The 12379-nt window shown below is 41.5% G+C and overlaps 2 protein-coding genes across 2 annotated transcripts; one reads left to right on the top strand and one right to left on the bottom strand.

Annotated features, from left to right (window-relative positions):
• Positions 1-5106: 5106 nt before the first annotated feature.
• MELLADRAFT_62129 (uncharacterized protein) lies at positions 5107-6904 on the bottom strand (the record flags this gene model as incomplete). The annotated part of the gene is made up of 6 exons (XM_007408798.1): positions 5107-5417; positions 5493-5611; positions 5693-6082; positions 6160-6457; positions 6539-6691; positions 6781-6904. The coding sequence occupies 6 exons, from the start codon at positions 6902-6904 to the stop codon at positions 5107-5109; spliced, it is 1395 nt and encodes a 464-aa protein (XP_007408860.1).
• A 1394-nt stretch (positions 6905-8298) lies between these two features.
• On the top strand, positions 8299-9575 carry MELLADRAFT_74588 (uncharacterized protein; the record flags this gene model as incomplete). Its single annotated transcript, XM_007408561.1, has 7 exons — positions 8299-8513; positions 8584-8712; positions 8796-8830; positions 8922-9008; positions 9088-9156; positions 9227-9279; positions 9373-9575. The coding sequence occupies 7 exons, from the start codon at positions 8376-8378 to the stop codon at positions 9393-9395; spliced, it is 534 nt and encodes a 177-aa protein (XP_007408623.1).
• Between the last annotated feature and the right edge of the window lie 2804 nt (positions 9576-12379).

Raw genomic sequence — 12379 nt, forward strand, 5'->3', positions numbered from 1 at the left:
CTTGAGTCTTGAGTGATTATACTCTTATTATCTGGGGAACCTGTCCCCTGTTTTTGGAAGGATGAAGATGCACTTTGACAGCTTGCTGTGCAGCAAGAATAACAAGCTGAATCTGTCTGTGAAACAAACTTCACGGACCAATCCAGCTTGTTGTTCTTGCTGAACAGTAAGCTGGTGCATCTTCAACTTTCCAAAAACATGGGATTGGTTTTTTGGATAATGAGAGTATAATCATTTGAGTTTTGTAATTCAAATTGTACTCCCCCTTTGTGTTTTTACTTTCCTTCTAAATCAATTTTCACGGAAAACTTCTGCTTGTAGAACACAAAGGGTGTCAGGCCTTTTAATCAACTTTAACTCATTTGTGAGAAAAGTCATTGACCTGTTGACTGAGCTGGTTGAGTTGAGTGACAAGAGCAAAGTTGTTCACCTGTTGACTGAGATGGTTGTTTTGAGTGACTATATCTGTCACTTAAAACAACCATCTCATTCAACGGATTAACAACTTTGCTCAGATATCTGTCACTCAACTCAACCAACTCAGTCAACAGTTTAATGACTTTGCTCACAAGTTAGTTAAGTGAACAAAGATTTGTAATGATGATGTCCAAACTCATGGAAAAATATTTATTCATAATAGAAATGGATGAACTTAAATGATTATAAAAAGGTTGCAAAGGTTTTCCGAACTCCTTTTTTGGTCACAATTCACCCTCCCTACTTCAACTACTTTGTTTGAGCTCCCTTTGTTGCTTGATCCTTTTCTGATTGAATTCTGATGAACACCTTTTATAACCTGCCTCTTGCATTCTTTCCCAACAATGCCTGAACCAATACAACACAGAGGTTGATATCTTATTGGTTTCGTATTGGCAATCTGACCCAAAAAGTCAGATTTTCTCATATTGGTTCAGCCTACCCCACATGTGGAGCCCCTTTTTTCATGTCGGGTAGCGGCAATACAATATCCAGGCTTGAACCAACATGAGATCACCTCATAAATTGACTGCTTTGAACCCCAATTGCAGTTGAATTGGCACTTTTGCTACAAATTCCATACTGTATCGGCTCTTATTGTTTGGGCTATACAATATGAACTGCAAGATTTTTTTGGTCTTCATATTGTATTGGGTATAGGTTCAGATATGTCTGTCCCCCAATGTGACATGCAAAGTGTCCAAAAAGTCGCATTGTATCCAATTGGTTTGGGTGTTGTTCCCAAATCCATCTTCCTTGGGCGACCAGCCCTGATTCCCCACCGCCAACATATTTACCTCAGATTTTTTAATCCGAGGCATCCTTGAATGCAAAACCTTGGACAGAAGCTTCCCAAGTTTTTGATCTGAGGTAATTCTCAGGGCAAAAGAATACCTTGGACAAAGTCTGTCCAAGGATTTGCCTCTGATGATGCCTCAGATTTCTCAAGCCAAGGCATGTATGCTGGCAGTGCCCATTTGTCAAACATGTCACAACTTCCACTCACGTCATGAGGCATATATACACAGCCATCATATATGCAAGAATATGAGGAGTTCTTGGACTTCCACTCCAAGGGAAGCTCCGGCCAAGGATCCAATCCGAGGCAACTGCAATGGCCAAAATTTGCCTCAGAGGTATTCTTTGGGTGCCCTTTTCCTTGGGGGGAGCATCCAAGGACTCCTTGACATATGTTGCTGAGGCAACTATGAGGGAAGTGCCGGGTGGTCTGGTAAAAAACAGAAAATTTTTACTGTGATACATCCCATCTTTGAGAGTTGAGGGCACACAAAATGTTTCTTGAAGGTCATGGGTCCCCCAAGTTTGCCGGTCAGCAGCCACATAATTTTTGTTTTGGTCTGGAGACCTGTTGAGATGTGTGCAGGCATCATCTTGGACTCTTTTTAAGCTTTCCTGAAGCTTCTCTGAAGCTTGCATGAAGCTTCTGTGAATTCTTTCTGAAGCTTTCATGAATCTTTCATGATGCCATGGTAATCTCTGGCCTGCCAGAGCCTAGCATCTGGAGGCTGTGATTGGGATGCTCTTGAGCATGTAGGCGCCCTATGTAATGATTTCTCAGTCACCAGTGACAGCACATCTTCCAACCAATCTATGGTGCGCCTTTTGGGAAAAAGATCCAAGCATTTAGGTATTCATCGGCCATTTGAATTGAGATTCCATGGCTGTATGTGCCATGTGATCAACCTGGTGGCAAAAGATTTTCCTGAGCAAATGGGCAAGTTGACTGACACTGATATAGCTGCATTTGAGACTGCAAGGATGGCTGACTCACAAGAATCTTTTGCGCCTGACAAGCTACCAACAACAAATGTCAAAAAATGCCTCAATGACTTCCCCGCAGGAATGCAAAGTTCTGCTTCAGTCCTTGACCAAGCCTCTTTGGATGTCCATGGTCCCATGCAAGACAATTTTGATCAATTTGACTTTAGTCAAGATCCTTTTCCCAAATCATTCAATGAAACTGTCTCTTCCGCGGACACATCCAATCCCAAGAAGAAATCTACCGTGGTCAGCCGTCTCAGAGCGTTGGATACCCACATACGCACAAGCCCACTCAAGCTCAAATTCTATGTCACAATTCAAGACAGTGTCCAAGAGCCTGAAATCCTCCCTCTTAGCTGCCCCACTACCTGTTGGAATTACTTTTGGATGTTGTGAGTGTTTTGTGTTCTTATTTATTTACATTTTCCCATGTTTGAAGTATGAATTCAAACAAGCTTGATTGCTTTGTAGTTCCAACACACCCTAGCCCTCAAGAAGTACATTCAACTGTACACTTCCCCCGACCCAAAATGCGCCAAATTTGACATCTCTCAATCCAACTGGGGATTAATTGAGTATATGTGGCTCATACTCAAGATGTTCAAGTCCGCAAACCAACTCTTTCAATCTAACAAGCCCACCAAACAATGGGTACTTCCAACTATGAAGAAGCACCAAAATGTTCCAGGTGCTTAGGGTTGCTCTTGCGAACACACCAAAGATAAGTTAGTTAAGTACATGTATCACAAAGAATTGAACGTCCAGACTTTGGTGCCACTTTGCTTGACCCCTATAATCAAGACACAGTGTTTTGTGATTGTGAAGAAGTTGAAGCGCAAGCAAAGAGGTTTCTTTGAGAAGAATACAAACTATGGAAGCCCAGCCCTACCAAAACCGCATGTGAGAAAGCTCCACCACCCATTGCTGATTGCGGCCCTGTAGCCAGCAAACTTCAGGTAATTTACTCCTTGTTGGGCAGCCACTCCAATGCCCCTATCAACAATGCAAGCAATGAGCTTGATGAAGTCTACTGTTACTGTTTGGGAAAGGAGACTCTCCTGCCCAACAAGAGTGTTGGACAATACTGGACAGTAAGTAACCAATTTGTCTTTGTCTTGCATGCACTTTCTGACATATGTCTATGTTTCAGTGTATGGCCAAGCCTGGGGCCCTTCTCACTTTGGCCAAAATAGCCCTCCAACACCTCACCATTCCTGCATCTGGGGCCTCAGTCGAGTGAGTGTTTTTGATTTTGGGGAATATAGCTGTTCCGTCCAGAGGCTGTCTCCACACCAACATCATCTGTCCTTGTCCTAATCTGGCACTGGCCCACCAATGATGATGCTTTGATGGATTTAGAGGACTAATTCAGATGGTATTACAATCAAATTGCTTATGTTTCATTTCACATGACCAAAATTTTGCCAAATACAAATCAAACACCCCCATTATTCCTCCCTTTTTCCAAATTGTGTTCAGAAAGACATGGAAAACTCCCCAAAAATTTTATATGTTCCATATTGCTTTATTTTTCTAAATACATTTGTGATTAGACAAAAAGAATAACCCATTGTTTATGTGTCCTACAATTACCACAGGTTTGTGGTTCAGTGAGAGTGAGGAAACCCAGAAAAAAAATACTTTTGTTGCTGCCCCTTCAAGGGCCACCAAAATCGCCCCCAGAGTAAGAGTATTCATATGAGTAATGAGTACTCACACACCGGGTACATGTGATTCTGCTCACTCAGAGCAGAATTACACGTGAGTCTGGAGACTTGGTGAGTTGTGCAATAACCATACAGCTTGTAGATGGGGGCATAATGAGTCCCGTCCTCAAGGCAACCCTGACTTTATGTACAGCTAGAGTATTGTGCTCTAACTGTCACTGGATCAGACGCTACTCAATTTGAGTTTGTCAGACCCTGCAACCAGATTATGAGCGTGAGTTTCCCACACCTTCATCCCTGGATACAACACAGATGGCCTGGCTTCTGAAAACATTGAAGAACACTGGCTGATTGTACAAGGAACCTACACAACTTGGGGTAAGTTTAGGTGGAGAAATCCCTTTCAGAATCCTACTGTTCATGATTGTTAGTTGTTCTGTCACCCCTCAATTTCAAGTTGTTTGAATTTTACCTGATTGCACCTAGTGCCCGGTGCATCTCAGTCTTCAGGACTCTATAATAAAAGGGCATACAATGGTATTAAAGAAGGTGGAAATACAAAACAATGCTCTTCCTTTGATCAAACGGTAACAAGACACTTCCATTGATTGAGGGCAAGTCTTGAGGTGTATAATTGGTTTAGAGTACAGCATGAAGTAGGAACTGGTATTTTCATCACAGGTTTGAACAGGAGCTAAACAGCAAAATTCAGTCTACCACTAACAAAGCTGATGTAAAGCTCAAACCCCAAACCCCCAACCCCCATTCAACCAGACTTCAAAGATGAATTTTTACAACACCTCAGAAACAGTTGATTGACAAAAACAGAATTTGTGGTGTAGTTGTATTTGTGAACTCACACACCATGTTACACAAAACTTCCACAGAAGATCTAGATTAAGTACATAAATTCTTAACTTTTGGTGGAAAAATGAGGGCAAAGTGGCTATACTTAGCTCAAAATGATGTCAGAACAGACCCCAAGATAACCATTAGACAACCTTCATAACATTTGAAAAAAGATAGTTGAGAATGTGAAAAAAAGAATCAGCACACATGGATGATGTACTACAATCTACTTTAAAATATTTTCCTATCATACTTATGACTGTCAGATCTATCCTGTATAACTAGAAAGTGGAGAAATGTACCCTGTTCAGCTGCAAATAAGATGTACACATCAACCTGTCTTAGCCTTCTTATCTAAATCTACCAGCTCTGTCTCTTCAGGCTCTCTAGGTGCTTTATGCTTGACCCCTAGCACTCTTTTAGTGATTTCTTCCAAATTTTCATCATCTGATTGGTCTTGAACATATGCTAGGAACCTATTTATCACATTCTCATGATTTTTCCAAGATGATGCACTATTCAAGAATCGTTTCATGACAGAGTCCAAGACATCTTCCTCAGTGTATTTGATCAAATCTGTTATGAGGAATGGAGACTGGAAAGTATCTTTGCTTGATATCATCTCCAGATAGAATGGCATGTCTTTTTGTGTATGTGTTTTTATCAAAAAGAGGAATCAGGTATGTAATACACTCAAAGGCCTAGAGAATTACTTACGTTTTACCCAGAAGATTATAGCCTGGACTTCATCAAAAAGTGTCTTCTCACTCTTTGCGTCATAAATACCAAAATATATTTGTCTTTGGCAATCACAGAGGGCTTGTGACAATATAATACTACAAACAAAGAAGTTTCAAATTAGCCTTGACACCTGATGAAGCCTGAACTATTTGAGGAGATTTTCATCCAAGACACACTCTTTTTCCAATGACTTGATAGATGTGACCAAATCAGATGTGAGAGCTTGGTACTCTTTACTCCATGAATTCTTGACCATTACATGCATCTCATCCCAGACATTATGTGTGCCTCTTTTCAACCAGCTGATCTGAATGATTTGGGACTCAAGAATTTCCTTGACAGTGCCTTTCACAGACATGTACAAACTCATGTCTTTTATTGGGTTGTTATAAATTTTCAGCTTTGTGATTGTTAAAAGTGAGAGAAAAGATGACTCACTCAATCCCCATGATTTATACAACTTGACCTCATCATTTGGGGACCACTTTTTCTCCAGGCGGATTCCATACTCTCCTAACTTTTCTTGCTCATCTTTTGTGAATATATTATTGACCTCTTTAGGTTTTCTGTGAGAATCACCAAAAATGAAACACAATCAGAACTATGCTGAAGATAAGAAGTCAGGATTCTTTGCCCAATATACCTTTCATTTCCAAGTAAACCAATATGGTCCCTCAGCTTTTTTTCATATCTGTTTGCTAAACCTGAGATAAAATTGGAACATTTGGTTTTTTCCAATTGTCCTGTCCTTTCTTGCTCTATTTTCAAGATAAAAAGGGTCTTCTGAAGCACTGGTGTTGTCATAAAATCTGAAATGGTGAACATAAATCCCCAGATTTCTTTTACAATGACTGATGGTTCTATCCTCAATATTTCTTGGATGTTTTCAGGCCAAGTTTCCATGTTTGATTGTAACATTCTGTTCATCAGCTTGAGGGACTCTAGAACAAGTGAGTGTATGTTTAATTTTTATTAGTTTTTATATGCTTTTGGTCTGTTTTGGTTTTTGACATATGACATACTAGGAGGAATATTAGTGGAAGGATTACAAGGGAAGAAGGGTGCAGAATTCTTCCTGTCCTCTAGGTTCTTATCTAAATACTTTGCAAGCAGATCCTTTGAGCTTGATCTGGTTGAAGTTACACCAGGATGGATATACCAATCTTTATTATCCTCTTTGTTTATGGAAATGATGTCACAAGCAACAACCCAGATTTCTCTCATTAGCGCCAGAAATCCCAATTTTAAGTAGGTAGCTACTTACCCACAGCACACAAACCTGAATCTCCCATTTCAACTGGGTGGACAGCAGACGCAGGAGTGGCAAAGTACCACCATTGCAGCATAATACGGGTGCAAGTCAAAATCAGTGTATTGTATCCTTTCATGGTTGGTTATAGATGTTGTGATATGATCTGAGAATTTCTGGTAACTTTATAAGAACTTCAAAGAGCAGATGCAATGTATATGAACAATGCCACTGAGAGCATGAGGTGGCAACGAAATCTATAATACTCAGGGAAGCTGAGCAGACCCTGAAACCAAGACAGCAAAGACACCCCCATAGAATATCATTGAAATTACAATTTCTGAAGTCAAAAATTTCATGCATGATCAAAGTTTGGGCTTGCGGGGCTTGGCTTCATCTCACAGCTTTTGAACAGGCCAATGGATCATAAAGCTATGGATCTGGTGTCAGAGCTTCATTGAATCCTTAGGCACAGGGTCCGGTGGTAAGGCAAGCTAATCATAAGCTGTCTGGCATCTAGCTTTCATTTGAAAGACCCTGGTATCATTTGAACCACTGAAGTGGTACTTGTCCCAGATCTCTATGTTTGCTGCCTATTTTATGCAGACCAAAGATGGCAATCAGATGAAAGAACAAGGATGCTGGTGAGGGGCTTAGTTAAGCTTAGACCTTACCTGAATCTTTGAAACAAACAATGACATACTGCTGTGCTTCGCTCTTTGTTTAAGAAAGCTTGAGTATCTTTATTCGCAGACTTGCAAGTCGTTTGGCTGCATAATCTCGGGATTTTGTCAAGATCTTTTGAAATCGACTGAATGGCTTACCAATTTGAAGACATCGATGGAGCGGTAAGTACAAAGAGAGATATGGAAATCAGGTTACAGCACAGATCGAATCACATGAACCAAACTCATGATCAATCAAACATCAAAATCATACATCATGAAAAGAATCTATGGCTTATCTGTACTTACCCTTGAAGTTGGTGAGGTTGCTTGTCTGCTGTGTTCGATTGTCGTCAAGGTGCACCGCTCCCGTTGATTTTGATCCCAAGTCCGAGCTTTTACCTGATCAAGACCTTCACATTTGAATGAATTTGAATAGTGGCTGATTCAGAAACTTTGCACTCTTTACTGATCATTTGATCATCATCACAAGCTCAATCGTCCTAGCTTGAGCTTTGTTGGCTGATAATGAGACAAGTGTACCGCAACTCTTGATGATCAATCAATATCGACCCCGCACATCTACACAGTTGGTTGTTCTGAACAAAGAGACGTGTTGGGAATCGAACGCGACGAGATAAGGAACATCACAACTTTGATGGTCAGTGCGAGTGGAGAAAGCCCCTGAAAGCCCTTATAGAATCCGTTGGTTGGTCTGTCACCTGTCAATTTCAAGTTGTCTAATTATTTTCCCTGATCGCCCCAAGCGCCCTGTTCGTTTCAGTCTTCAAGAGTCTACATCACCCTATAAATACCTTGCTATCTCTCGTCTTCAATTCCTTCTTCATCACCATTAATTATTCCATCACTTTTCACTTTTTCACTTTTCAACAGATATCAAAACTTTTATTCATCACCATTTCTTGTACTACATCTAATAAAACAATGCTTCACAAAATAGCCCTCATTGTCTTGTTGCAAACTGTAGCTCTCTTTCAAGGATCTCAGCAAGCTCTTACTGTTTCAATCGTGGATAAGAATAATTTCTGCCTAGTCGTTCCCAAGGATGCCCACACCAATATTGTTAGTCTCTCATACACAATATGAATTTTGATATCTGTTCAGCTAAAAATCGCTTTTGGCTTCTCTACAGGGAGACTCTGAATACCCAGGAGGAGAGGCAGTTTGGTGCCAAGGTCAAGGTCAAGGTGGCAGTGGAACCTTTAATGGACCTTTCTGGTCACAAGTAGAAGTTGCTAGACCAAAGCAGGGCGTGGTACAGGTAATCATCGAACTCCTCAAGATTCAGGGCGTACTAGTCGGATCCGATAAGCTGATTAGTGATTATGTTCCTCAACACCTCAGATGACCGGATGTATCAACATCAATAGTTCAGATCGGTAAGCACAAGCAATTCGATTCATCAGATGAACCACTTTTCGTGACAAGGCTTCTTTACTGAATTTCAAAAACTTTTCCGATTAACCCTAGCTTCAATGCAAATGACGGGGGCGGTCAATATGACTCCAACGGTGGTGATGGCGGAAGGGGAAATCCCGCTGGCAGTGTTTGCAAACAGTGCGCTTATATTTTCAAGACTCCCTTTTTTTGTATTTGATTCATTGCTGACTTTGACTAATTTGTGAAATAATGTCAGGTACCCGGTTTATGTAGAGCTCATTGAGCCAGCTGCTAATAGGGCTTGTATCAGGTGTTGTCAAAACGCGTAAGTCCTAATATTCAGCTTGATTCTATATCCTCACCGTGAACACAAGTAACGATTCCTTCCTGTTCAGCGCGGATTGCGACGTCTCACGAGATACCTCTGGTTGTCCAAGTGTTATACCTGGTCAGTCCATCTCACTACGAATCTTGAACATAACTGAATTGTAAATCGAATCATTTTTTACTAATGACAATTCCATGTACCTTTGATTATCAGGAAACTACTTTGGATGCGCATAAACTTCTCGTTCGACTTTCTCTTATTGATTTTCTGTATTTGAATTATTTATGAATTAATGGACAATTTTCTTCAATATGATTTGATCCTATTTCCGTATTTTAAATAATTTACTCATTTTTATTCTTGCGCGTGTTGTTTGCTTTGAAATTGCATGCCTAAATCGGTCCTTCTTGCTCTAAGTTTGATAGCCCATCTCTTCGAATGAGGAACATGATTGGAAAACTCCACAAGTTTAGACTTTGTTCTTGAGTATCTTTGTGGATACTGCTTATCATGTCCAGGAGCTGCAATCTCCCCATTTCGGGGCTCCGATCTGCATACCCCAGGATACTTTTCAAAGGTATGGATAGTGAGTTTCATGTTTTCTGATATACATAGATCTACAAATCCATCAAGAAAGTTTGTACATAGCTCCTGCTGGCTCTGATGCTAACATGTGAATGCAATTCGCAGTCGTTCAGTGAGGGATGTTGCAGAAAAACCTTAAGCGGTCGAGGTTCTTGACCAGAATGTCAATGTAACACGGTTATTGATTGCTACGCTGCGTTGAGTATCCCCTATGCCATTTTGATTAATATCAACAGCGCACACTTCCGAGATTTGCCCCTATTTAAGGCCTAAATTCCCTGCCGAAGTGATCACCTACCGAGGTAATTCACTGACGAGTCCTTTCTCGGCAGGAAAAAAGTTTGTACATAGCTCCTGCTGGCTCTGATGCTAACATGTGAATGCAATTCGCAGTCGTTCAGTGAGGGATGTTGCACTTACCCACTCACCAAGAGTGGCTTGTTGAGTTGATCAGCTTGTGTTATCAACCTGGCTTGCACTGCCTTTTCTCTGATCGCTTGAAGACTGGGCTGAAACGCGACATACCTTTCTTACCAGCTCTTGACGCACAGCTTCTCCAATGATCAAGTGATGGCTAAGCTTAACTAAGCCCCTCTCCGCGCGGCCGCGTCCGCGCCCTCGAAGAGGGGCTTACCGCGGAGTCGTGATTTTTGGCGGAGGACTTCCAAGATTTAAGTACTGTTATGTACTTCTTTCAACTTTCCCTCGACACCTCTGGCCAGAAAGTGCCAGCCTTCTCATATGTTGTTCTCGAAGCTTTTGTACATATTCTGATACCACACACTTGTGGTTTACCCTGCGGAACCGTTTGCATGTTGGGTGGTAAGCTTCTTTGGATGTGCACTGTATGTATCAGTCAAATACCACGGAAAATACCCCGGAACGGTTTTTTGGGACAAAACTCCAAATATGTGGGCAAAACCCATTTGCGTTTTGTCCTTGGTTTTAGTTTGGTTTTGTATGGGATGGCTGAGCACGGTGAGGTTAAGTACGCGTTCTTGTGGTTACGCGCTTTTGTGGTACACAAAAAAATTGCACAAAAAAATGGGAGGAGATTTTGGCGCGCGGAGATTTCCTTAACTACAGAGTGACCGCTATCGCAAAATGCAGCCTCAAGAAATCACAAACAGCCAGCGACCTCCCTTCGAGCAAGAAAGCAAAATCCGCCAGCGTCCCTTCATCGAGTCAATTGCTGTGCAGCTATGTTCTACTGCAAAAAGTCAGCAGACCTTCGCTAAAGAGGTATTTTACTCTTTTTTATGTGCGGATCACCCTGTTTTAAAAGAAAGTCGACAATATTGGGGTATTGAAAGGGGTTTGAACTCCACTTTTCAAATTGTGCGTGCAATCAAGGACCTCACTCAAAAAAGTGAGGAAGGCCGGAGTGCATGGTGCAAGTTTATTTTGGGCGAGGTGAGTGTTGTTCTTTCTTTTTATGGTGTTATACAAATTAATGATAATGTATGTCATAGGCGCAGGAACAAATTCAACAGGAAATGATGTCCAAACCTCGAAGTTTTTATAGTTCACAAAAAATCACAACCGAGTTCTTCGAGCTAGGCCAATTAAACGCGCGTGATAATATGTTAAAGGCCTCAATGCCATTCTTGTGGAATCTTATGTATCATCAGTTATCTCTTAGATCAAACAATCGTGTGGCTCTTATGGTGCCTGCTCACCGCAGCAGCGTTTGGGACACGTTGGAAGACGAACATTCCGAACATGATCCAATTGCTGAACCTGGCCTGGCTACTGAAACAGTTGGTGAGAGGGAAGCCCGCCATGATGAGGAAATGCTATATGTTCCAGAAGACAAACATAAGGCAGAAAGAGACCGTGCAAATCTGGCAAGTACCACCCTGACTTACTTTACAAACATCACGGTCACTCAACTGACCTCATATAACTGTTTTAGGTTGCAACCACAATATGTGGCATGGTCTCGTACATGTCTAATTATAGAGATAACGCGCTTCAGCTGCACAACGCGTTGACTTTCATTGCGACTGGAGTGTCTGATAGAGTTTTTCAATACTTGAATACTCTAGGCCTGTCAAGTTCTCGAGATACAGCTTTACGAACTTTAAATCATCTCAAAATTGAGCGAGAACGCTCACTGCGATCACTTATGGCCCAGCCTTATACTATATGCCCAATTATCTGCATCGATAACTTTGATATCTTACAAAGGGTTCACAATACCCGAGTAGAGACTGTGTCGCGTCTCTTCCATGGCACATGGGGGTATATTCAGTTTTTACCTAAATACCTAGAAAAAGATATCTCGAATGAAAGTCCGAGCACTCACCTTTGAAACTACCATCAAACATTAGCTGAAGCTCAGAAATCCCTGGTTCGGTTGGACATTTTCAGGGAGAAGGCGAGTGATATGACCCAGTGGGAGGCCACTTTGAAAAGTCAGCTAGCCACGGTCATGTACAAATACATTCTCAAGGCTGGAACAACTCCCTCACCCAAAATCGCTACAAGCCCACCTCCGGTAGACCAGATCCCAGTAGACGATCGACATCTGTTTCTGATGAGCCTAATGGACGCGGCCGACAACTCCGCAGATGGGGTTGCCCAAGTGTTTGATGAAATTGCTTCTCAATGCGGGCTGACCCTTGAAGATATG

This window comes from Melampsora larici-populina, assembly GCF_000204055.1.
Source record: "Melampsora larici-populina 98AG31 unplaced genomic scaffold MELLAscaffold_13, whole genome shotgun sequence".
Lineage (NCBI taxonomy): Eukaryota > Fungi > Basidiomycota > Pucciniomycetes > Pucciniales > Melampsoraceae > Melampsora > Melampsora laricis-populina.